Source organism: Nicotiana tomentosiformis, chromosome 1 (genome assembly GCF_000390325.3).
Source record: "Nicotiana tomentosiformis chromosome 1, ASM39032v3, whole genome shotgun sequence".
NCBI lineage: Eukaryota > Viridiplantae > Streptophyta > Magnoliopsida > Solanales > Solanaceae > Nicotiana > Nicotiana tomentosiformis.
In genome coordinates this window covers 153,818,916-153,845,912 of record NC_090812.1, presented here as the reverse complement: position 1 = coordinate 153,845,912, position 26,997 = coordinate 153,818,916, and the positions used below count along the sequence as shown (strand labels likewise).

At 35.7% G+C, this 26,997-nt stretch overlaps 2 protein-coding genes and 1 long non-coding RNA gene across 4 annotated transcripts; 2 read left to right on the top strand and 1 right to left on the bottom strand.

Annotated features, from left to right (window-relative positions):
* Window positions 1-1,438: 1,438 nt before the first annotated feature.
* LOC104118128 (uncharacterized) lies at window positions 1,439-3,020 on the top strand. The gene is made up of 2 exons (XR_691202.4): window positions 1,439-2,413; window positions 2,494-3,020. It is a non-coding gene; the product is annotated as an uncharacterized lncRNA (long non-coding RNA).
* A 4,306-nt stretch (window positions 3,021-7,326) lies between these two features.
* On the top strand, window positions 7,327-14,496 carry LOC104118127 (phytochromobilin:ferredoxin oxidoreductase, chloroplastic). Its single transcript, XM_070192587.1, has 8 exons — window positions 7,327-7,811; window positions 9,839-9,958; window positions 10,041-10,135; window positions 12,036-12,129; window positions 12,249-12,380; window positions 12,553-12,657; window positions 13,886-13,936; window positions 14,026-14,496. Exons 1-8 carry the CDS (start codon window positions 7,554-7,556, stop codon window positions 14,209-14,211), a joined length of 1,041 nt encoding a protein of 346 aa, XP_070048688.1. The 5' UTR covers window positions 7,327-7,553; the 3' UTR covers window positions 14,212-14,496.
* A 776-nt stretch (window positions 14,497-15,272) lies between these two features.
* LOC104118126 (uncharacterized protein At5g02240) lies at window positions 15,273-25,404 on the bottom strand. 2 transcript variants are annotated; one of them, XM_009629308.4, is made up of 10 exons: window positions 25,091-25,403; window positions 22,510-22,622; window positions 22,316-22,369; window positions 22,126-22,210; window positions 21,431-21,536; window positions 19,858-19,944; window positions 19,454-19,551; window positions 18,495-18,604; window positions 17,532-17,671; window positions 15,273-15,560 (listed from the first exon to the last, which is right to left on the bottom strand). In XM_009629308.4, the coding sequence occupies exons 1-9, from the start codon at window positions 25,350-25,352 to the stop codon at window positions 17,606-17,608; spliced, it is 981 nt and encodes a 326-aa protein (XP_009627603.1). In that variant the 5' UTR covers window positions 25,353-25,403; the 3' UTR covers window positions 15,273-15,560; window positions 17,532-17,605. The 2 variants fall into 2 exon arrangements, with proteins under 2 accessions (XP_009627603.1, XP_070048687.1); XM_070192586.1 differs by lacking the exon at window positions 15,273-15,560 and having other exon boundaries at window positions 19,431-19,551; window positions 25,091-25,404.
* Between the last annotated feature and the right edge of the window lie 1,593 nt (window positions 25,405-26,997).

Genomic DNA, 26,997 nt, shown 5'->3' with positions numbered 1-26,997 from the left:
TATTGGGCTTTGTGGTCAAAAACCATGAAGATAAAGTGTTGCGGTTGAAGAAAGCTTTATATGGATTAAAGCAAGCACTACGAGCATTGAATAGTTGCATCAACAAGTATTTTCAATACAATGGGTTTACTCGTTGTCTCCATGAATATACTCTTTACCTTAAAGTTCATACTAATGGAGATATATTACTTGTTTGTCTTTATGTTGATGATCTTATTTTCACGGGTAATAACCCAAGTTTGTTTGAAGCTTTCAAGAAAGATATGTCCCGTGAGTTCAAGATGACAGACGTAGGGCTCATGTCATACTACTTGGGCCTAGAAGTGAGGCAGATGGAGGATGAAATTTTTATCTCTCAAGAAATCTATACAAAAGAGATATTGAAGAAGTTCAACATGCTCGATTGCAACCCCGTGAACACACCGATGGAAAGTAGGACAAAATTGTTCAAGTTTGATGAAGGAGAAAAAGTGGATCCAACATTCTTCAAAAGTCTTGTAGGAAGTTTGAGGTACTTGACTTGTACCAGTCCAGATATACTTTTTGCAGTTTGAGTAGTAAGTCGCTTCATGGAAGCTCCTATCTCCACTCATTTGAAAGTCACTAGAAGAACTCTTCGTTACCTAAAAGGTACGATCGACTATGGGTTATTTTATTCTTTTTCTAGTGATTTCAACCTTATGGTATATTGTGATAGTGATTATGCGGGAGATATTGATGATAGAAAAATCACAACTAGTTTTGTGTTTTTCTTGGGTAATTGTGTTATTTCCTGGAGTTCAAAGAAACACTGCATTGTTACTCTCTCGACCTGTGAAGCCGAAAATGTAGCAACAACGTCATGTACCTATCATGTTATTTGGCTAAGAAAATTATTAAAGGAACTCAATTTTCCACAAACTACAGGTACGAAGATTTGTATTGACAACAAATCCACACAGGCACTTGCTAAGAATCCGGTGTATCATGATCGAAGCAAGCATATAGATACAAGATATCACATCATCAGATAATGCATTGCCAAGAAGGAAGTCGAGCTCAAATATGTGAAGTCTCATGATCAAGTTGCAGATATTTTCACAAAGCCTCTCAAATTTAAAGATTTTCAGATATTGAGATCAAATCTTGGAATAAAGAAGAAAAATCAAAGTTAAGGGAGAAATTTGTGGGACCTATTTAAATAAAAAAAGAATAAAGAAAAGAAAGAGAAAATGATTTTGAAAAGGAAAAGCAAAAGCAAAAGGAATGCAATTTGTGGGACCAATCAAAATAAATAAAGTCAAATTTGGTTGGTTACATTGCATGTGGGCGGCTGAACTTTGGAAATTGTTGAACCAATCTGATTGGTTAGGTTGGTGGTAATTTTGCCTATAAAAGAAGCTATTCGTTCCTCGATGAAAATACACGAAAACATAGAGAAGCAATAGAAGTTAGAGAGAGTAATCCCCAGATTGTAGTTTGTGAGATAAATAGTGAGCATGAGTAATATTGTAGTGAAATATTTTAAATAAAGAGTGTTATTTCTTTCAAAATTGTAGTAGTCTCTTGACACTACTAAGTTAAAATATTATACTGGTAATATTGCTTCGCTCAGGTATTGTATTTTACCCCGATAAAAGATTTAGTGTCGTTGTTACTCTCTTGTGTTATTATTATTTGCCGTGGATATTATTCCTGGGTGGAATATTATTTTTCCCCAACAAAAGGAAAGAGGATAGCTTGAGGAACCTGCTGCAAATGACTTAATGGGGTATCCTCCACAAAGTTGGTATAGAGCTTTCTCCGACACAGTGTGTAAGAATCAAGCAGTTGACAAAAATCTTACAGAGTTATTCAATGTATGGATACTTGAAGATAGGTACAAACCTATTATTGGGATGTTGGAGGGTATAAGGATCAAATTGATGAACAAGTTGAGAGAACAATAATATTTTGTGATACAATGGAGTGGCCAGTTTACTTCTAAATCCCTCAAATTATACACTGAATATTTGAAGATAACTCATGCTTGTAAGGTTGACAGCAATGGAGATAATGGATATGAGATATCAGAAAAAAGGAAACAAACACATTGTCAATATGATCATGAAGAGGTGTACTTGTAGGGTATGGGACCTCACTGGAATTTAGAGCCTTGATGACAACAACGGTTGATACACTATCTGAAATGCATTGGTTTCATAGCAAGGAAACATTCTTGCTTACCTACAAACATAAGTTGCAGCATGTAAAGGGTGAAAAATTCTGAAAAATTGACCCTTCTCAAGCAATGAAACCTCCAGAATTAGTCATTCAAGTTGGAAGGCCTAAGGTTAAGATGAGGCACTTAAGAGGCAGGGATAATTGAGCGGTTCTAGAAAAGGTAGAGTGATTCATTGTGGCAATTATGGAGAGCCAAATCACAATGCCAGAGGTTGTGTCAAGGTTACTTTAAACACAAAAAATTCATATACTTTTTTAAAGCGTTTACTAACTTATTATTCCATGTTGCAGAAAAAAGAAGTAGGGAAATGTGGGTATCTAAAGGAAAACAGAAGCAGCCTACGAAGGGCTTACTTGATGAAGATGATGATGGTCCAGTTGAGAAAGCCATTGATTTATCAGCACCATACAGTCACAAAACTGTGACCATACAGTGGTGTCTATGCCAACAGATCTTCCATACACCCACACAACTTAACTTGGAAGGTCAAAGCTGCTATGACCATAAATCAGTTGTAAGTTGAATATCAGAAGAGGATTGGGAAGTTGAAGCCAAGAAAGGGACAATATCAATAGTTTTAGGAAAAATGGTTCTGGACAATACTATTTCTACTGCTTATGAAAATACTCTTTTATTCGGTTAACTTGGTGATGTATTAACTGCTTATTACATTACTCTTTTGGTTAGGAAACTTAGTGATGTATTTAATGCTTATGGCAGTACTTTTGTCTTTATTTTGTGTTCAATTGAAATGCAAATATCTGCAGGTTTTATGACTTGGATCATTGACTGAATTATTGAACAGGTTTTGTGTTGATTTCGGCGAGCCTATATGGGGGTTTTATGCAGTCTTTTAATTAATTTTGGACTAGTTTTTTTAAGTGTAGAAATTTTGACTGCTTGCTACAGTTTTTAAAGAGTAGTTTTGGCATGGATTTGTGTTAGTTCTAATGAGCTTATATGGTGGTTTTTATGCAGTTTTTTTCTTAATTCTAGAGTGTTTTTTTGTGCAAAATTCTGCACTTTTGTTGCAGTTTTTTAGGAATGGTCTGGCATGAATTTATGTTGGTTTTAGTGAACCTAAATCAGTGTGGCAAGAAGGTAAAAAAGAGAGCTGAAATTAGTAGAATAACTTACAATTTCATTACAAACAACATAATACAGCCTAATATGCAAGATACAAATTACATTAACAAGAGAAAAAAAATTCATTCAAGCAACATTACTAAGACTGCAGACTTGATACAACCTAACAAACTAAATTACTTCATCAACAATGTGGTCACAAATCCAACAGACAATGCACAAGAAATCAGAAAATACATGACCCTCGATACGGAAGTGTGGCGGTCGAGGATTAGGGTTGTGGGTTGACAGATAGTTGAGAGTCTCTTCTAATCGTACTAGTAGTATTAGTATTAGTCTTGTATTCTCCTATTTCGAGTTTCTTGTTGATTAGACTATGTGGCACTATTGCCGGTAGTTTTCGTACTTTCTCTTATTGCTTCGTATTCCTAGTTTCTTTGTTATTACATACTGTGCTGTTTGTTTATGTTATCTTATTTCCTTGCCATTGTTACTGTTTGTTTATTGTGTCATTTTCACTATTCCTGAGCCGAGAGTCTATCATAAACATCCTCTCTTCCGTCAATAAGGTAGGGGTAAGGTCTGCGTACACATTACCCTCCTCAAATTACACGTGTGGGATTGCACTGAGTTTACTGTTGTTGTTGTACATCTTCGTCTTTCTCAATTTCTCTTCTACCTCCCTTATTTGATCTCTTGATAATTATTTATAGTCTCCATAACACTCCCTTTTTCTTTAAGTTGTCTCTTTAAATTTTAACCGCATCCAATGGCGAACTCAAAGTATTGACTTTAACTGTAGCCACATCCAACTGAGCCTTAATATTGCTTATTATCACCAACGCTCTATTCGGGAGTACTTCGTTGTGCCACTCTCAATACCTGCAAGAATCAACCTGTCCAACCCAATCAAAAAGAGAACTTCAAATTAACAGCCATTATAAAAAGAGGGTAACTATTTTTTGTAAGAATACTTAATAATTATGCATATTCAATAATAAAACTAACATCACGTTTAGGACATTTATAAAATCTTATTTGGGGATTAAGGATTGTTGTTTGAGTAAAGAAGTGGCCAATTTCAGTGCAATGACACCTCTTCTTGGACGAGTTACTACTTCCAGACATTCTACTCCTTTTTGGATTAAAATTACTTACCTGCGAAACTTAAAAATTAGATAAGAGAGACTTTACAACAATAACAACAAACCCAATATATTCTCACAAGTGGGGTCTGGGAAGGATAGTGCGTACGCAAACCTTACCCCTACCTAGTGAAGATAGAGAGGTTGTTTCCAATTGATTCTCGGCTTAGAAAGAGTGAGAAGAAGAAGAAGGAAAAGAAGAGGAAGAAGAAGAGGGGGAAGAAGAACAAAAAAGAGAAAAGAAAAATAAAGGGTACTAAAACAAGGGAAGAAAAAGAAAAGGGAAAAAAGGGAATTAGTAGTACTAATTAAACACTAACAACAGGATATATACTACCATAACATAAGTATACTAAAACACATGACGAAGTAACGATCTACTTAAGCATAAGAAGGAACCTGAGTGCTATTAAAGTAATTGGTATGAGAAGGAGAAACTTATAACTACCTAATACCCTTCTACCCTAATCCTCGACCTCCATACCTTCATATCAATGGTCATGTTCTCAGTAAGCTGAAGTCGCGCCATATTATGTCTAATCACCTCTCCTTAATACTTTCTTGGCCTACCACGTCCTTTTCTCAAACCCACCATAGTTAGCCTCTCATATCTCCTGACAAGAGCATCAATGCTTCTTCTCTTTGCGTGTCCGAACCATTTCAGACTCGATTCTCGTATCTTATCCTCTACGGAGGCCACTCTCACTTTGTCCCGAATAGCTTCATTCCTAATCTTATCTCTCCTAGGATACCCACTCATCCATCTCAACATCCTCATAAATTTACCTTTAAGTCTTGACGGTACATTCCTATCACATAAGACGTCAACCGCAAGCCTCCATTTCATCCATCCCGTTCCAATACAATATGCAACATCCTCGTTAATCTCCTTGTTACCCTGGATAATAGATCTGAGATACTTGAAACTCCCTTTCTTGACTTGAGTATCAAGCTTCACATCCACGTGTGACTCATGAGCCCCGTCATTGAATTTGCACTCTAAATATTCTGTTTTATTCCTGCTCAACTTGAAACCTTTAGACTCTAAGGTCTGCCTTCAAACCTCCAACCTTGCGTTGACCCCAATTCGTGTCTCGTCGATCAACACTATATCATCGGCAAATAGCATGCACCATGGCACTTCCTCTGTATGTTCTGCGCCAGCACATCCATTGTCAAGGCAAATAAAAACGGGCTAAAAGCCGATCCCTGGTGCAGCCCCATCACAACTGGAAAGTGCTCTGAGTCCCCTCCCATAGTCCTCACCCGAGTCTTAGCACCATCGTACATATCCTTAATCACCCTAGTGTATGCTACCGGAACGCCGCTAACCTCCAGACACCTCCACAAAACTTCTTTCGGTACTTTATCGTATGCTTTTTCAAGGTCGATAAAGACCATGTGCAAGTCCTTTTTCCTTTCCCTATGCTGCCCCACTTATCTCCTCACTAGATGAATAGCTTCCGTAGACGAGCGCCCCGGCATGAATCCGAATTGGTTCTTGGAAATAGACACGTTCCTCCTCATCCTGACTTCCACCACCCTCTCCCAAATTTTCATAGTGTGGCTCAACAACTTTTATACCCCTATAATTGTTACAATTTTGGATATTACCTTTGTTCTTGTACAACAGAACTATCATACTCCACCTCCCTTCCTTAGGCATCCTTTTCGTCTTAAAAATAATATTAAACAACTCAGTGAGCCACTCCAAGCTTGCTCGACCCGCGCTCTTCCAAAACTCCACTAGGATTTCGCTTGGCCCCATCGCTCTGCACCTACTCATCTTGCGCATAGCCCCTTCCATCTTCTCCACCTTAATACGCCTACAGTACCCAAAATTCCGCCGACTCTCGAAGTGCTCCAACTCATCCAGCACAATACTTTATCGGAGTGCTCCAGATAAGAGAGATTTTAAGATTCACATAATCTATTGAAGAACCTAGAAATTGAAATAAGAACTCTAAGTAGCCTTTTTTGCTATGAAGAATGATACGGGCAAGTGTGTGGGTTTTTATGTTTGGGATTTCTTTTAAGTTATTGGGGTCGATTTGGATCGGGTACTGGGTCATTTTAGATGATATAACGGTAGGAATTGAGGTGACCAAATAGTATAACGGGAGATATTTTTTATTTATTTCTGATAGTATATAAATATATATGACCCTTTTTCCGTATTGACAATTACCTGTGAATGCGATTAACCTTAAATTGGTAGGGCAAAAAAATTTATGAAGCACTTAAATTATATACCATTGTACATTATAAATGGAAACAATTGCTTGTTGTTTAGCTGATTATTAATTCATACTTATTATAAAAAGTTACCTATAAATATTACATTCATTTATAGCAAATACGAGACAATTTGCTTAACGGTAGAATAAATTGAGCTAGTTTAAATAATTATAAACTAGAAGACAACAACAATAACAATCTAGTAAGATCTTACTAGTGGGGTATGAGGAGGATAGTGTACAAAGATCTTACCCCTACCCCAAAGGGAGGGGAGGAGATAGGGAGGCTGTTTCTGGGAGACCCTCGGCTCAACAGATGAGACAATAATATCAGAAAAAAATAAAAGAATAAATCTGCAACAAGAAAAGAAATCAGAAAAATAATAATCACCATCGAAAGAGATAACAAATAAGTGGGAGGGCAATAATCCAATACTATGCAAAACGAGAAAAATAGTGTGAAAATAACATAAAACACTAGCCGGTACAAATTATAAACTAGACAAAAAATAACAATATATTGCATATTAAGAAATTATAGGAAAATAAAGTTGTAGTAAAAGAAAAAGATGCAAAAGTATTAACGTGTAATGTGTATAAGGAGAAACGACGTAGTTTGGGGTTTGCCGTCTTGTGACGCGCTTGCACAATCACCGTCCTTTTGCTCGAAGCAAAAACCACCACACTTTGCTCAGACAGGCACCATACTTCCGCTAACATTCCATTGGTAGTTTGGTACTACTATTATACTACTCCCTAGTAATAATTTACAATAAACCAACAAACAAAGAACATAGGAAGTAGCAGCAGATTAACTCTTCAGCATAAAACAAGCAAAAAATGGAGCTTTGAAACACTTCAAGATTGCAACTTTTTGCTTCAATGGAGTGTCTACTCCCAACCCCTTTTTCATTTTCTTCTTCTTTTTCCTCACCAAGCTGGTTTTCTCCATTTCTAGTACTAAAAAATAGTAGTAAACTTGGTTTCAACAGAAAATTATGTAGCTTTAACAGAAATGGAAGTAGGTCCACGAGTATGAGTCATGAAATGGAAAGCTCTGTTTTTTCTTACAAGAAGTTGATTCACTTTGCTTTAGAAGAAACCAACTCACATACCCAATTTGTCCCTTCTCCATTACAGGTATATATATTTTGGACTTTCATTAGTTTACACTATCTTTCTTTATGTTTGTGCTGAGCATGTGAGTGTGTGTGTTTTATTTATTTTTTCCTGTGTTTGGTGTGAATTTGATGGGTTTGAAACATTTTTTTGGTTTTGCAAATGCTGGGAATAGTAAGGATTCCAAAGGATTTTACCGAACAAATTATTGAATTGATGATTCTTCCATTTGTTAGTTTTGACTAGTTGCTGTGTTAAAGATTCTACTTTCAGAGTCAAAAAGGTGTTTTGAGACAGGAATGCTTAGGGCAGAGAGTTAGGTTAATTCTTATCTAATCAGAAGTATTAAACAAACTTGAACTCTTAACTTGTTTATCTCGTGTATGATGTAATAGTCAATGAATTTGATGAAAACTATGGAATAACAAGGTCCAAATACCAATAGAGACAAAACTCGCTAGGTCATCTCTTATAAGCCGAGTAGAATTACCGGTATCTGTGTTGGTAGAAGGTAGCAGGTACCCAATGGAACAGTCAGAGATGTGTACAAGCTAGTTCGGATAATACTATTATCCCAAAAAATGAGCTTACACCATATTTGGTTGGGTGAAGATAAGAGGGGTTAGAGGTATTTCCCTTATTTGGGTTAGGAAATATGAGGTAGAAATGGAGGCATATGTTACTTTTTTCACATTAATTTTTCTGTTCTCTCATAGAAGTGGATTGAAGAGGAAGTAAGTGTTCTTTATCTCACTTCAGTTGCACCAAACAACTGAAGAGGAAGAATGAATACTTATCCTAGTGGAAGCAGAAGAAATAGTACTCCTCCTTTTCCTGGAAACAAAAATAGGTTAATGCTACTCTGTTAAAGGACAAAGTAATCTTTTCTTGGATGAAAGTATCAACTAGTTAGAATATGAAAGATACCCCTTTGATTGTAGGCTGTGTTGTAGCTGATGGTATGATGTCTTGCAGCATAAATATGTAAAGGGGTTAAACTGGGGACGGGAATTAAGGAGCACTGGGGTTGGGAAATATCAAGGTAGCTCAAATAATGATGGGTGTTGGCAGGTATATAATCTTTATCTTTTAATGAAGGAAGTGGGACAAGGTACTACATTCTCTCACTTAGGTGATTCTATAAGTAGGGATAAGTTAATGATGGTGCAAGCACATAAAGCATAAATGAACACAAAATTAGAAAATAGTTGGAAACTGAGTATGTGTGTATCAAATAGTTATTGTGCTTCTTGAATAACACCGGATAGTTTCTTCCCGTACGTCTAAGCCTTGGTAGGCAAAGTTACTCGGTACATGTGTTGGTGAGAGGTATCAGGTATTTAGTAGAATAGTGTAGGTGCCTGCAAGCTGGTTGGGACATCACCATTAAAAGGGCTGCCCGGTGCACAAAGCATCCGGTGTTCACGCAGGGTCCGGGAAAGGGCCGCATCCCAAGGGGTGTAATGTAGGCAGCCTACCTTGACACAAGCATTAGTGACTGATTCCACGACTCGAACCCGTGACCGATAGGTCACAGAGAAACAACTTTACCATTGCTCCGGACATCACCATTACCAAAAGGAAAAACACTAGAAGTGAGTATGTCATCCTCGCATAAATAAGCTAGTTGAGTGCTGATTTCTTTTGTGATTGCTCATTGTACTGGTCAAATTGTTCTTCCCTTTGGAACACTGGCTTTATGTGAGGGAAGACTTGCTTTTCAACTTATACCAGCCACACCTAATTGTTTTCAGCTTCTCTTTGCTTTGAAATGCATGATTTGCATGCTGTAGGTTTCCTGGCTCAAGCTTTTTGCTTATATCTGTTTTCCAGTTTAAGGTTAAAAAGATGAGTTTCATGATACCTCTAGGAGTTTAAGTTGCCTTTGGAGTTCACCTGTTCACTTTAACTCTTTAGTCTTTAAATATATTCAAGTTTTCTTACCTTTTCATCCAAAATATTAATATATCAAGCTTCCAATTTGCAGCTGTTAAGGTTATCTTCAGAACTATGCTAGCAAAATGTGGTTAACCTTTTCCTTTCTACAGGAGAAATACAGCTCTTTGTTGGCCATGGATGACGAAACGGAGCTACAGATGCTGTCTTTTGAAGCCCCTAAAATTCGACTTCTTCGCAGTTTGTGTATTGAAGGGAGCGACGGCATGCAGGTTCAATTATGTTCAAGTTCATGTTGTAGCTATCAGTTATGTTCAAGTTCATATTCCACTAAATGAAGAGCATTTCATGCAGGTATTGGATTTTGCTGCATTCCCAAAACCGGAATTTGATCTGCCTATCTTCTGTGCGAACTTTTTCACTGCTGCTAAGATGAACATAATTGTACTGTAAGCTATTCTTTTAGGTGGTATTTGAGAAATATGTTACCTTTAAGCTGCATTTATAACCTTCAGAGGTTTACTATAAAGTCAAGTAAAGCATATAAATGGTAATTAGTTTCAGGATCTAGAGAACGTATCCAGAAATTCTGAGGTGGAAAATGTTTGAAGTTAAATCTTCTTCCGTCCCAATATTAGATGAAGTTTGATAATGAAAAGAGAAGTACTGAAGTGAAAGACAGGCTGTCTTCTAGTCAAATGAAAAGGAAACTGAAACATCTTTTTGATGGACAAAAGAGGTAATGATTGAAAGAGAATTAATATCATGAAAACAAAATTATATAACATTGCTAGAGCTTGGATAATGCTTTGACAGTGATTCTCAGAGTCGGAGCCAAGATTTTCACTAAAGCAAGTCAAAATATAAAGAAGTAAAACCCAGCGCTTAATGAAAGGACTTATACTTTGCATCTGAGGCAGATTCTCCAGTTGGGGACACGCCAAGGCGTAACACGCCAAGGCGTTCCATATTGGTGGGTTGAAAAAGCCATCAAGGACTTGGATCTCCTTTTAGAAAGGGCTGGAAAACCCTTTAGATTTGAAATTCTTCGCGCCCTCCACCCACTTCCATTTTCCCGTGTGCCCAAAAGCCCACTCGCCCGGTTTTTGAGACCCTTTCTGATTCCCTCACCCAATCTCATGAGAAGCAAGCCCACTAGGCCCTGCCTTAACCTGTCTTCAGAAAGCCAGCCCTCACCAGGCTGCTGGCATTGCTAAATGCTCCGCCACGAAGCAAGGTCAATATATAGTGTATATACATAAATAAATAAAAATTACCCAGCTACATAGTGTAATTTTCCCGAAGGGGTGTCGGTCCTTGAATACATGTGGCTCCACCACTGGTCATTTTAGATGCATGCTTTTGAATCTTTTGATTGGAAGAATACATAAGAAATTTTGAGCATTTCAGTCTTGCTGATTTTATAATGACCGTTCATCTTACTAAAGAGTTTATAAATTACTTGGACGAGTGGTTTGTGCATCAGAATCTCTTGTCTTACATCCCCATGGGGTAAATGGAGAAGTAGTAGTTCTTATTTTTTGTTGTTAAATTAGAGGGAAAGAGGTAATTGGAGAAGTATTAGTTTATGTTTCACTGTTTCCATTTGTGGGGACAGACAAGTCGTTATCCTGCCTCTCGACAATACTTATTTGGTATTCATCACTTAATCTTGCCTATAGATTCACGTATAGAAAAATGGCTTATGTTTTCACTACTGCCAGCCTATAAGCTTTATTAAAGCACCAGGATTTCACTAAGGAGTGTCGAAATATATAAAATTAAATACGCGGTAAAGCCAAGGGGATTCAACATATAATATGCATAAAATAAATTTTTTACCTAGTAACACAGTGTGAGCTCCACCACCGAGTACTGTGGTATCTTGACTTGATCTTGAAGACCACTAGTTTATATAGCTTTCTTTCTTCCACAGTGATGATCAAGACTTCCAGATAAGATTTTATTGCAGTAATTTGCACGTGAACTCAGATGTGTTTGCTAAACTACTATACTATGATTACCTGACTTAAGATTCTGAGCTAGAACTAGGAAACACCGGTAGGCTGTCGGAATCCCACCCCTTGGGGTGCAGTACTTCCCCGGACCCTGCGTGAACGCAGATGCCTTGTGCACCGGGCTGCCCAACTAGGTAACACCGCTTATTCAGGAAGAACTATAGCGAAGAAATGAAAGGACAAAAAAAAATTCTTCTTTTCCACCTTGTAGAAACATTCTCATAAATACAATGCTTAGAGATGTCCTTGGTTTTCTGTGTATATTGTTTGAACCGTAATAGTTATTGATGTCATAGACCACTGAGGCTGAATCCTTATAAAACATATGCAGGGACCTTAACCCATTGCATGATGTCATGGATCAAGAAGATTACAAAGAGAAGTACTATAAAGGCTTGATTCCTTTAGGCCTCAAGTATTCTGAGGTAAATGATAATCTTATGACATTTGCACAACTCTAAAACATAATCATATTTCTGAAGCACTTTTCTTCTGAACCCTCTCTAAATTGATTATATGGAGACTTAACACAGACTTCATGCAGCTTTTACCCTGGGGAGGGAAGCTCACCAGCGAGTCTCTGAAATTCTTTTCCCCAATAGTCATATGGACGAGATTCTCATCTAGCCCATACAACCATTCAGTTCTGTTTTCTGCATTCAAGGATTATTACAAGGTACCAGTAAACTATGTCCCATATTCTCCCTTTTATGTAATCTCTTGTATATCTTAGTCTAGCACACTATATTTTTAGCTTTTTTTTTCAGAAGTTTTTATACGCAAGTATATGTGTTTAAGAAGGCCAGGTCTGTTCACTAGGCTTACTGCTTTATTTGTTTCTATTACAGGCATGGCTTGAGCTAATGGACAGATCAGAAGAGGAAACTGATGCTTCTCAAGTTGATCGCAATCGCGAAGCTCAGCATAGATACTTGACATGGAGAGCAGAAAAAGTGAGTATTTGTGCCTTCTCTTACATCAGTCTGGCATTATTGGTCAGCTATCATGATTAGCATGGAATTCAATTCTGTTAGTCTTACAGCGTACTGATATCCCAGTTGTGGAAGCATTATTGAAGAAGTAATTAAGTTTAACCTCTCCCTCGCCCTTTCCCTGTCTTTGCTTTCTTGGATTTCTTGGCCCTTGGTTAAAATTTTCCAGAAACTGAAAATGTACTGTTTATTTCAAAATTTGTTTCGTAGTAACAACATACCCAGTATTATCCCACACCGTGTGGTCTGGGGAGGGTAGTGTGTACGCAGACCTTACCCCTACCTTGTGAGAATAGAGAGGATGTTTCCAATAGACCCTCGGCTCAGGAAAGTATATCACCACATTAATGAAAAAATATAAAAGAAGGGCCAAGCAGAATAGAAACAACAAGACAGTAAGGTGATCAACAATGAAAGAAAACAACAGCTAGTCATAAAAACTTACTACGAATAGAAAACGAGACTGCATGCCAATACTACTGTTATGAACACTCTAGACTACCTACTCTACTACCCTAATCCTCGACCTCCATACCTTCCTATCAAAGGTCATGTCCTCTGTTCGTAGTAACTAAAACAAAAAGTTCTTGATAAATCAAATACTAATCCTAATCTAGGTTTGTATTAAGCTAACTGTTTGCAAAATCAGCCCCATTTGATTCAACTTGACCCCTCAACTCTCAGCTATTTTCCTCAAAGACTTTTAACAATCTGGAAATTCCTTATAAAAAATAAAAAAAACTCTGGAAAATAGAATTATTTTATTTATTACTACTATATTATCGTGCTTAATTCAACACTATATGCCATTGGTTTTTTTTAATGACCTTTTCTTCAACTTCAGCTCAAATGTTGTCTCTAAATACAACTCGATTGTTTTGGACATTTTTTTCCCTCTCAGTACGTTGGCGTAGTTCCCCAATGGCATATAAAATATCTCTTTCAAATAGTTTTCTTATCTCTATGGGTAATATCGCATGTTATGTTCCATGTTACGTTCGTCAGGTGTCCATACCCTTAACATGAAGTTAAAATCTAGTTAGAAACCTTGAACACAAGGATCCAGCAAAGAATCTGAATCTTCATACGGCTGTTCACATTTGTGTTGCTACAACTTCTGCTCCATTTTCTCCACTTTGCTATTGTTCTTCTTGATCTCTCTATTGATGCAAAATGCTCTTTGTATCAGGATCCAGGTCATGGAGTTTTGAAAAGACTGGTAGGGGAAGCTCTTGCCAAGGTATATCATTCTTTCATCCAAAGAGGCAAAGACTCTCCTATGTCTTGTTATTGGCATCTCTAATTATTCCCTTTTTTTTAATCACTCAGGATGTGATTAGTGAATTCCTATTCAATGGTGTTAACAAGCTTGGTAGCAAAACATTTCTTGATTACTTTCCAGAGTACAGATGTGAAGATGGTAGAGTAAACGAAAAGCGCAGCATGATTGGAAAATCATTTGAAAGTCGACCTTGGAATGCAAGAGGAGAATTCATAGGTAATAGGGTTAGCTAGTCTGATGTAATTTTTGCAATTTTCTTTATTTATTTTTTACCTAGTCGCCAATTCCAACTCGCTTGGGATTGAGTCATAATTGTTGTTGTAGTAGTAGTAGTAGTAGTCGCCATCGTCGTCTCTGTCAATGTTAATCTTGACTGAGATGCAAGAGGAGATCCATAGGTGATAGGTTGGATCATCTGTTGTAATTTTCATAAGCTCTCTTTATTTTTCTTTATTCAGTCTCTTTCAATGTAAAAGTGTTCATTCTATCCCCTAATCACTTTCTTCATTCCCCTCTAATTTATATGTTACCTTGGTTTCCATGTTCTATCCATACAAAAGAGATCATAATTTGATCTTAAAATGAAGGTATATTCTCAACAGTTCAAAGATATACCAAATTTGTAAATGACAAAATGAGTAATATCTACCTAAATAGGTCGGAATCTTTGTAACTACTGTGGATTAATACCCTGTGTAATTTCCATTTTTATATGGATTATTGATTTCTTTTGTGAAATTTGTTATCAAAACGGATCTCCCTTTAGATTGCGATAAACTTTAAATGTTCTCGGTATACACATAATTAAGAATATAATCTCGGTATAAATTCAACATTATTTTACATTGCATTTGTTTGGTATTTCTCTTTTTGGTATAAGCATTACAATTGTATATATCAATTTCATTAACTATTTCAGATCAGATTCTACATGGGATAAAACACCTAACGACAAAAAAAGACTTTGTTTCATCTTTATTTACTTTTAAAAAAAGAGTATAATTTGTTTATTTACCTAACAAAAAGAGTAAAATTGTAAGGTTTTATACTATATACTATTATATATCCCAATTGTAGGAAAGAACGAAACATTAGATAAAAGAAACTTAATCATCCATTAATTACTAATCTATATATTACAATCCTTGCATATTTTTGTTGGCGAACCACACGACCCCTTAATTCACAAGGATAAGGGGTTATAGGGTTGGGAATTGCATATGTCCATCTCAGGCAACAAGTTAAGAAAACTTGTCATCAGACAGGACATCATAAGTATTCCAAAATCCAAATGTTAGAAAGGGGTAAAACTGTAGACACTTCATTTTTTGGTTCTTTTTGTGGAACCTTGCAACATTTCTTATGCAGATACACAACACATATCAGAGAGATTTCAACAACAACAACAACAAAAAGGGAAGATAAAGGAGTCTAACTCGCAAAAAATGTAAAATGTTATAATATGCTTTTTACATGATAGAACCAGAAAGCAGCAGCAAGGATCATGAATCTTTATAGGCATTCTTGGCTTCTATAAGCTCTTTCTTACTGTACGCTATCTACTACTTACAAATATCCTCACCTGTTGAAAAGAGTGCACATAAACTTCAGGCAGTTGCTTTGACATCAGAAAACTCAAAATGTGCATAGTCATTTTCAGATTACAGAAAATACACACAAAGCTGCATCATGTCTGTTGCCATGGTAAAATTGTGTCCATAAAGGTAATAACAACGACAAGAACTGGGGTCGGGTTGAAGAATCCTCATTGTCTATCTCGCTCCATTTAAGCCCATCATAGTCCAATATTATAAACAATTAGTTCTCTAGCACCCAAAATTCTCTGCATTTTCTATTGACATATTAATTGTATCAGACTAAAAGACTCTTGGCAAATCTGAATCCTAGTCCTACTGATTTTTTCCTATCACCTGTGTAATATGTTTTTTCTACAATTATATCCTCTTTTTCGCTACATCTACATGATTTTGAGAGATTGTAGGTCTTTCACGACTATTTCCATGTGATTTAAGATCTTCTCATCTTCTTTTAGCACCTTCACTCGTCATGGTTTCACACCTACGTATCAGTGCACGTCTATAAAGGTAAGCTTATCACAAATTGAGAAGGAGCAATTGGAGAACAAAAAAAACAAATGCAAAAGACAGGAAAGAAATTTGAAACGAGGGGAGTGAAGAAAAAACTCAGTTTAATTCTCAATGATCAAACATGTCAAGATGATTGTCTATGAAAATAGAACTTCAGGTAATTTCATATTCATTTTATGCAAATTAACTTGCTAAAAATACAGTATGGCATGAAACATATCATTCTTTTCACCCACCAACTATTCTACCGGGATAAAAAGCAGCTCGCTAAGGATTCCTTAATTTCAACATTCTCAATAGAAGAAAGTGGCATTAAGATAGATCAACTATGTCTCTCACAAATCCGATTATAATCCATTAGATAACTCAAAAAACGATTTCAAAGGACCATCACATATTGGCTCGTGTAAAGCAAAGTTTAGCCTGCAGCCTAAAATCCAAAATAAAGCTGGCTTTTGGGATCAACTACTGAAAGAATTTACTTGACTACTATGAAGTTACCACTAAGGGGTGTGGTGATATGGTTGGGATCCTTTCACCATTAACTGGAGGTTTTGAGTTCAAGTCCTGAGAATGGAGAATCTCTTCGTAAAGAGTGCTTTACCCCCTTAGTGGACCTACCTAATGTAAGGTCATAGGGTTTTGGATACAAAATAGCTACACTAAGAAAAATGACTACAATGAAGTTCCTCATCTCTTGGTGTCTAGGTATTTACTGTAACACTTTCCTCATTTGCACTTCACCCTTCACTTTTAAAGCTCAGGAAGGAATCAAAAACTTTTAGTATCTGTAATGTGTACAAGCAAAAGTTTAACATAGAAAAAGGAAAAAGCTAACTGAAATTTGTCCCTTTATTGTTGATTAACTCTACTTTTAGTTCTCGCAATATATGGACTAAGCGGTGGCCAATGATGATTCATATAGCCAACCTCAACTTGTTTGGGACTGAGGCCTAGTAGTTGTTGTTGTAATATATGACTAAGCATGTAAACTACAATTTGTACAGTTATACATTTTTGATTAATCAACTAACAATGTTCTAAATACTTAACAGTTTTTTAGTTCTTAAACCAAATGATCACTACCAAAATTCAATTTAATCGACAATTAAAGGACCAGAAGTGCAACAATCCCTAAGAAAGATTCAATTATCTACTACTGGTTATAACTATCAAAACTAGAAACGTAGACCATCATAAAACTGAGGAGATCTAAAATCCATTAAAATTGTCAGAAAAATGCTTAGATGCTAACACCGAGAATCATCAGTGAACACATTATGTAAAGTCAGATAAATGATACCAGTGGCTGAATTAAGTAGAAGGACGAAGAAATATGCGCCCTTCTCTAGATCACCGACAAGTGACAACATATGGGTGACAATATCTATATTGACATAATAACTCATCAAACAAATCGTTGCATATAGTATTAAGTGACTTACAGTTTAGTGTATGTGTATATATAAATTCAGGGCTTCCTCTGATAATCTGTATAAGAAATATAGTTGAACTGCACTTAATTGTTCTGAGGAGCTCTAAATAACTCCTGCCACTTCAGCGGATCAGTTCCTGGTCCATCACCCTGCATTATTTCATGGTACAGTGGAAAGAAGTAATGATCTGAAAATTTGCTGTCCACAGAATATTTTGTATAAATGTCAACAACATTCAAACAAAAAAAAAAAAAAAGTATTACCACTAGGTTTTGAATTATGCTATTTCGAATGTTATGGGCATAACTTGAACCAGGCCCAGAATTCTTTCTTTACTTTATCTCAAAAAGATTCTAGTTTGTGATCGAGCACGACCAGGTAGGAGATAGGATAGGTTGCAGCTATAGTCAGAACAGAAGCTGGCTACCATTCCTCTTCATTCCCAGCTCTTCCCCGTCCACTTATATAAAGCCTCATATCATCTCTCCAAGTCCAGTAACTTGGCAACTGGATTACAACACAATGCTCAATTCTCAAGGAGATTACAGCCAACTTTGTATAGGCTCCTCGTTACTCCCTCCGGTCCACAATAAGTGACCAATTTGCTTTTTCATTTTGGTCCAAAATAAGTGTCCATTTATGTAATCAAGAAAAAATTCAATTTGTTTTTACTCTTTTACCCTTATGTGCATATCCCTAAAAAGTTTTCTTACTCCTCACATTAATATTTAATTAAGGGTAGTTTAGTCATACTAGGTATTTTTGTATAGAATTTAGTATTTTCTTAATAGGCGTGCCTAAAGCAAATTGGTCACTTATTGTGGACCGGAGGGAGTATTACTTTCAGTTTCAGATTAATCCCATGTTTCCATCTTGTTCTTTAACAATTCAAAGCTAATTTTCAGATAATAACATATATTTATCCATGAAGACAGTTAGTTTCAGAATATATGTATAGCTCAAGATAATTACCGTAATAGAGTTTATTTCATAAATTTGTCCTTCTGTGAAGTCTATGTCCAGCGCCTGTATGCAAGCTTCTGCAACTACAAGCCTACTAACTTCTCCAACAAGTTTATCCCCTGGAAACATGCATAAACAAACAAATATAGTAAAAATAGATAGGAAAAACAAAACATGTCTGGCGAAGGAAGAAAAAGTCAAGATTGCTTTCACACAAATTACACAAAACTATCCTCACATAGAATGAATCTTAAGGTTCTCAAATGCTTAGAAGACCCTATAGGTGTAGTAAGAATATTGACCAAAGAAAGCTCCGAGTATCATGATAAAGGATATCTGAACTGGATGGTTTCTACCCTGTGGTTGGAGGTGGAACCGGAAGAAAAATGGTAATTTGCCCTTTTTACATTTGGTTTGACAAAAGCAAAAGGCAAATTGTTATCAGCGAAATCCACGAATTTCTGGAGGGAAAAATCTAAAGATAATTTGTGAATATGGAAACCTTGATGTATTTTAAGCTTAAGAAGCTTGATGTCGAGAAAAAGCAGCAGCAAGTAACAAGCTTTTTGAAATTGAGGGTGCATAGGTTGGCGGTTTGTCATACGGAATAGTCTTTCAACTCTCTACCTATCAAAACTAGTTCTTATTGTGTCCCATCTAGACACATGGAGATTAAACATAAAGTTAGAATCTTGCAACATTTACTTCGTCTTGAGGACACCTTTTCTGAATTTTGAATTGATCACCACAACTTGTGAAATGTGTCTCACTTCTCATTATTTTCAAGAAGCTTATCAAACAAACATCTTTAGGTTGTCAAGTGTATGTCCAATGTAATAGGATGGAGGGAAATAACATTGTAATTTGTCAGTCACATCTGCAGCATATGTGATCCTAATGAGGCACTTAAAAAGTAGCACCCTCTGCTAATTTCACGTTACTTACATGAGAACAAAAGGAGTAGATACCTTGACCTATTAAAACTGCACGCCGTTCGCCAGCAGTAGCTTGTAACAGTGTGTTCAAATCATATGATGTGTATGGTCCATCTGTTAATCTACCAGCTCTGTATTTCAAACTGATGAATAAGCCAAAGCAGTATCTTTGCGAATAAAGTAACAGCAAAATATGAGATATTTAACATGTGGATTTAACTTATATACGCTAACAATGTTAACCATCAGTATAATATAACCTGTCGTCGCAGGTTGCCACTCTATTTCCAGGTAACTAATTCTACTTATAATAGATAGTTACTTGTAGTTATCTTTTACAGAACCTAATAGTATAAAAATTATTTTACACTGTCAATGTATAGAAGTTAAACTCTTAACATATAGCCAGTAGAACACACCAAAAATGGTTCAACTACCTGATTATGGTGAATGGAAGACCAGAATTGCGAACAAAATCCTCCCCCATCTTCTTATACTTGAGAACACCAAAAAGGTTCATGATACTACAAAACAAAAGTTGGAAACAACATTATGAGAGGGGGGAAAAGACAACGAACCTACTGCATTCTTAAGGATGGAGATAGTTATAGATCTCCCATCTCATTTTGCTTTTCAAGGAGCAAACGTAGTCACTTTAAACGCCCATATTGGGGAAATCATCAAACATGTGATGCTGGTATATACTTCTGAAAGGTGTATGTCTTGCTTGACATCCATAAGTTCTCCCACACTTAAACATTCCTTCTCAGTTCATCACAAGAATTCATTACCTTTTTATTTTCTTTGTGATGTGCACATAAGCCAAGAATATCCAAGTCTTAGAAGTCAGTGAATAGTTTAGATGGAGATTTACTAGTGTATAGAGTTTATCCAGTAGAGAAGGCCATTCGCTGTTAGGGTCCAACGTCAAATAGATGCTAAATATTAATATACTAATACAAAATCTAGACATATCACACAATTCAGGCACTAAACCGAAAAATGCTATATATAGTAAAATAAAGGAACACAGAAGTCAATAAAGGTGCACAGCAGGAAGAGTATGAAGGCTCATTCATTTATTCATGATGTACAAAGCTCTTTAAATACAAAGGATGGACCAAGAATTACTCCTAAATTATAGGATAAGGAGCTGTAATTGACAAACTAAAGATGCACCAAAATCTGCCCAAATAAAGGAATAAAATAACAGTACAAAAATACAAATAAAGGAAACAAAATAACTAAGGAGATTCACCAATAGTCAATTAGTACAATGCAAAGAAGAAATGAACCAACTTTGATGGAAGATGGTGCAAAAAAAGAAACGAGCCAAATAGTGTCTTAGGAGCTCTAGCCAAACTCAACCGCAAATGGTAAAGAGAACTTTCTTTTTTCTTTCTCAAATGAAAAAAGTAATTTTGAACCGAAATCTGGAACTTGGACTTTATTCAGAAAAAAATTATCATAAAAATATTTGAGAAAAACACAACAGGATTCATTAATCACCAAATCTGATACAAGTTATACATATTTATAAATCTTGATATCCATCATTTAGTTTTGCAATATGTTAAAAAGATATGAGAAAGATCCATGAAGCAGTAACCAGAATATGACGAGAACAAATTACTTTGATGAGCAACTTTTTGTTTCAATAGCAAAATAATCTAAAAGACATTCAAGAATTTAATTGAATCAAAACCAGAAAATACAAAAAGAAAACCTTAAACAGAACCTCTGCAGCACACCTCTCAAGTCAAATAAAATAAAATAAAACAAAAACTTAATCCTAAATCAATACCACTATAACGAAGTAGTTTGAATTCGAACTCCACAAAAGGTAGCATTCAAAAGCTAAACTGGATTCTTACTTGGAAAAGAAATTAACAGTGCCAAATCATTACTCCATGTTCCTATTTTAGATGCATGCACGGAAGGCAACATCAACAAGAAATATATATGAATTGATAATCATTTGAGGAGGTCAAAATATGAGCGGCGTTGTACCTCCAAGGCAACTCATTGAACTTTGTGACGCCAATTGATGAAACAAGAACAATTCTTTTTAACGACTGAGGCAATGCTGAGACAAGGTTCCTCACACCTTCCCAATCTACACAAACAAATGCATATGTGTCATAAAGAAAGACTACTGATACAAAAACTTTGAGAAATTAGCTTCAGATAGAAAGTATACTGAAGAATTCATCAAAATTGCTTTCAGTTTTATCAGATATAAAAGAGACACAAGGACAAGACAACAACTCAGAACATGTTAATGAACCTATCAAAAAAACAAAATCACGGTACAGTCCTTATACACAGTGCAGGAAACTCATAGGTATACTGTGAAGTTGATTATACACCAATCCAACCACTAAAGCATATATTATAATCCATTTAATAGTTATAGAATACTTGACAGCAATTACTAGAGACACCTGCATCAAATATAAAAAGTAAATAGCGCATAGCAAAAGTTTTCAGTGGCTTAGTAAACAAAATAATATTATAGATTTCTTTTTTTTTGGGATAAATAATTAGAATAGATTTCTATCTTTGGGTTCCTTCTCCGTTTTTCTATATTCATACTCATTCTATTCCTAACAATACTTCTTTTTATATATTGCTTAATGAAACATCGGAACATGGTTATATAAACCATCATATAAATATAGGCATCCCACTAGAAAGATTCTAACCTACTCTTTCTGGAGTGTTATCTCCATCCCATCGCCTGGATGGAAAAGCAGTGGTCCCAGTGCAGCAAATGACATGAGTTACACCCTGAAAGTTCAGTTGTCAACAGTCCAGCAGCAATTTGAGAAAGTTATTAAGCCATTTAAATTTTTCAGGGAAGTCCAAAAAACGTTCTAGATGTAATGAACAAACCTCAAATACAGATGGATCTGTGCCTGTAGGACTCCGTGTATCACCTTTCCATATCTATAAAGTTTGGAAACAGTCTAAAGTTTGAGAAATCCTCTTTAAAACAAAGAATATAACTTCCCCAGCTAATTGGGGCCCCGGTAGGGGGGGGGGAGGGGGGGATAAGTTTGGCACAGCCATATAAGAATGAGATAAACCTGCAGCTTTTCCTCATCCTGCTCGCCAAATAGAGTAGTTGCTTTCTCAGGGTCTCGAAGAATGAGACGCAATTTGACATTCCGATTAAGCAATGATGCTACAACTATCTGTCCTGCATCAGACATATATACGAAAAGTTAAGTGAATCTTATGATAAACTTATTTCAGTACAACCATATCCAGCATAAATTGTTTGGCACATTAAATTTTTTAAGCAGATAAAATTCTGACTAAATTGGTAATACGAAGCACTTTATTTTGGATTATACTCATTAAATCTCAGTTATACAGTGTGATGAAACTATCTAATAACATGACTATGCAGTCTATTCAGAGTAAAACGATTTATCAAATACTATAGGCATTCTCATTTGTTATTTAGAATATGGTAAATCCTGCCCCGCTGAGTGGTCAATGGTGGCTTTCTACTTTTTCTCTTTGCTGACCCGAACCCTCAACCTGGGTGTAGGGCCATTTCCACTAGGATATCCTTCACTAATCCATGTTTTTCTTCTCACATGACTCAGTGAAACCTACAAGCAGGACATCTATGCAAGAATAAGATACTAACCTAAAAATCGATGCCTTTCCCTCATCGGAAAACAAAGGTACTAATGTAATTCCTAGACAGAATAATCCTTGAGCAACTACACGCCGACTCCCTGCTTTCTATTATGTAAAAGGGAAGCAATATTGTTGTCTAAAGTTATTTCACCTTTGAAAGCAAAGCTTTCAAGAAATTCAGGAACTGAGATAGCAAAGATATGACTTTTTAAATCACTCTTTCTTTCCCCCTCATTCAGTATAAAAAGTATCTTCTGAAAATATATACTGATACTCAGCCATCAGTAAATAGAGTTTGGCCAAGGATTCGAGAAAATATTGTGTCTAAGGTCAAGAATTCCGCAGCGCATACTAAGCATGTCCCGTCTAGAAATGAATGAAGAAGATAATATGATACTGTGTAACAAATGAAATCATCTCTAAAAAGTTGTTGCATTGGATATTAGATATGTCGATGCAAAATCTAAAACATAATACTGAAATCAAAGAAATAGAAAAATTAAAACCTCAAACGTGCAGCAGCCAACACTAGATTCTGCAATGGGATGTATAAGAACAAACTGTATATGATGGACGAAATATTGTAGATTATGTTAGCTCGGTACAACTCTGATTATGACTGAAGAGGGATGATTTTTTAATGTCCAGCACTGAGCTTTAATTTTGATCAATATATTGTCCAGTATGGACTTAGTGCTTGGCTTTTTTAATGAAAGCACTTTTGCTTATTGATCAAGAAATTCATCAACGAGAAGACACTTCATTTTCACATACACAGATAAATGATAGAATCACACATGTACACGTAAGACATGCAAATTGCAGCAGACATATTAAGATATTAATCAGAGCTCAACTTGCAAAGACATAAGTATTTAAAACAAAAAGGTTCCAATTTTAACTACTATACTCCATTGACAGTTTCTCCAGTTAATGTTGAATCCTTACTTCTACCGGTCGGGTCAAGGATCATATAGAGAGACAACAAACGCCCTAACCAAAGGTTGTTAAGTAGGTATAAATCATTTTAGGTTCTAATTATGACTATACATGATCAAAAAAGAGATCCCTCTTCATTAATGAAACCTGTCAATTACAATCTTCTGATTGGACCATCTTGCATTCCACAGGGTACCTGCTATCTCTCACCAGTACTAGTATCGGGTAACTCTGCCCACAAGGATTTCAAGAAAGTCGAAAAATTCATCTAGTGGTCTCTGCTACGATTTGAACCTCGATAAGGTTGTTACTTCATCTCTTCAATTGCCAAGCGCGCCCTGGGGGCTCGGTCAGTTATATATTATGAACTCAAATAAAAGGTCAATTTTCTCCCACAAGGCTTGTACAGAAACCAACCTGGGAAGGACCCAAAGGATCAGCAAACAGGGACTATTAACAGTGTAGATCTAGAGAGGATTCTGTGGGCTCTATTGAACCTATAGCTTTTAGCTCAAATTATGTACACATGAACAAAAAAATTAAAATACATACATAAAGTAAAATCACACTCATCTGGAACGTACTGACTCTAAATCCTAAATTCGCTTCTAGTAATCATATGTTCGTTGCAACGTTCATTTCTAGTAGAGTCATAAGACAAAGCATCTTTATTTGACCAAGGGCCGAGCCGGGCCAACCTAAGGTAACTACAACAAGCTAAGATCTTATCCTATTGACCATAGTTTTAAAGCACAATATTTTTGCCCAAGTCATAAATAGTTTATGCCAAGAATGAAAAGGACTTAAGTTATATAAACTGACAGTGTAAAGATATTTTTTACCAACTTACGTATTAATGCCTATCAAGAGATTTATCTTTAATAGGTGATTTGATTGTGTAAAAAAACAAAATACACAGGCCGTGCTAAAACTCAAACTCTAATAGAAAGTGCTCACAGAATTAACCGGTAATTACAACTACTTCTAGTATTACGATATCTAGTTCATTTCAATTTCAAAACAACATCCCTATGATAATTTGTGTCATAATAATAAGCTTAGGGATAGGGGCAATACCAACGCCACCGGTGCCACCAACGACGAGAACCACTTTGCTGGAAGAAGCAGGCGACGATGATGACGGAGGAGAAGTTTTCGATTCTTCAGTGACAGCAGCTGAAACTAATATAGATCTGTGAGAATTCGATTTCAATTTCGATGAGAAAACCCTAGAAGAAGAAGGAAACTGCTGTAGGAGGGGAAATTGAGGAGAAAGTTGAGATTTCTGAGTGGAAATTGGAAGGTTCCAGAGAGGAGAAAGAGAGATTTTAGAAGCCATTGATGAAGAATAAGAAGAATAGTGTGTGTGTGTGTGTTCGTGTGTGTAATGATAAGCGCGGGGATTTCTGAAGGGGGTTGAGAATTTTTGTGGTGGTCGTTGCGTTTTGAAATTTGTGATTTTACTATAACACCCTTGAAATTAGAAATATTCGGTTAGAAGTAATGGTATTATTTTTGACAATTCGTTTCCAGCCCATTCAGTTTAAGAGTCTGACTATATTTTCTTCTTATCATAAGAATTTTCACTTTTTCCCAAACGGCCATAAAATTTTCAAGTTTCACTTGTAAATGTATTTTGAAATTTTTTAAAAATTTTAAAAACTTCAGAAAGCTATTTTTTAAAATTTTCACTTATATCACTCACAAAAATTTAAAAATAACTCAAAATTATATTTATGTTCAAACACAACTTTAATTTTCAAATAACATTTTCACTTAAAACAAATTCACTTATGCTTGGGTTATCTCCCCAGAGCACAATCTTAAGGATTGTTCTATTAGTTCTTTGCTTTATGAATGTGTGTAGTCGTTTGGCCGGCTATTGAAAGAAAAAACTTGCATTAATACTGAAGCATTTGACTTAGATTATTCTTATAAAAATACCCATAAATTTCCTAAATATCTTTTTATTGTAGGCTCTGTCAATGAGTTGATTTATTTTTCCGGTGAGGGAGCATAATCTTTTTCTGGAATTTATCAATTAGGAAATTCAAGAAATTACATGATTCTAGAGGTTATTACTCTTTCAAGTATGGTTTTGGATATGATGAGTTTCATGACGACTATAAAATAGTGGGTATTGAGTGCTATTTGGGTCGTGACGATTTGCGTCATATTGAGGCTAAAATATTTAACCTAACTAGTGGTTCTTGAACAAATGTTGATTATTTTCAAAGAGGAATGTGCACTAATAGCACTATGTCACTATATTATATTTTTATACTTTGTTCTTCAATTAATCAATTCATGACTCCATTTTTTCATAGCCAAAGATCAAGAATTATTGTGGAGCTTTAGACTTCGGAGTTCAGTGTATTGATTCAAGAAATAGTGGGGTGTTTTTTTTTTTGTTCTATTTTAATAATTCAAGTCTTACGACAAGCATACTCGAGCAGAAATTTTAATTTGATATCAAGTTATCCGTTCTTGAATTAGGTTCTATCATTCTATCTTTTTATTATTTTCTCATCTAAAATTTAATATTTTGCTATTTAGTGCATTTTTAGATTATTTATTAGAAGATAAGTATGTCAAATAGAAAGTGTGAATCTGGTTATAAAAATAGAAGATAAAATCTTACCTAAGATCAACAATGTCTCAAGTGAAATTAAATGAGTTAGCTATATTGTCAATTGAGAAAGACTTATTAGGAGAAATTGATTATAAGAAAATTATTAGTAACTTTGCATCTAAAAAAATAAGAAAAATTGACTTCAAATAATAATAAAAAATTAAAACATTAAGGCCCCTCATTAAAATTTTGTTTTAGGCCCCAAAATACGTCGGGCCGCCCTACGTTCTTATAATATAATTGGGGCGACATTTCCATTGATCTGGCGGATGAGAAATGAGGAAAGGTGGAAACCCTGCTATGGAGAAGAAGATTTTGATTTTACATTGGAAGTATTGGGAAGTGATCTTTT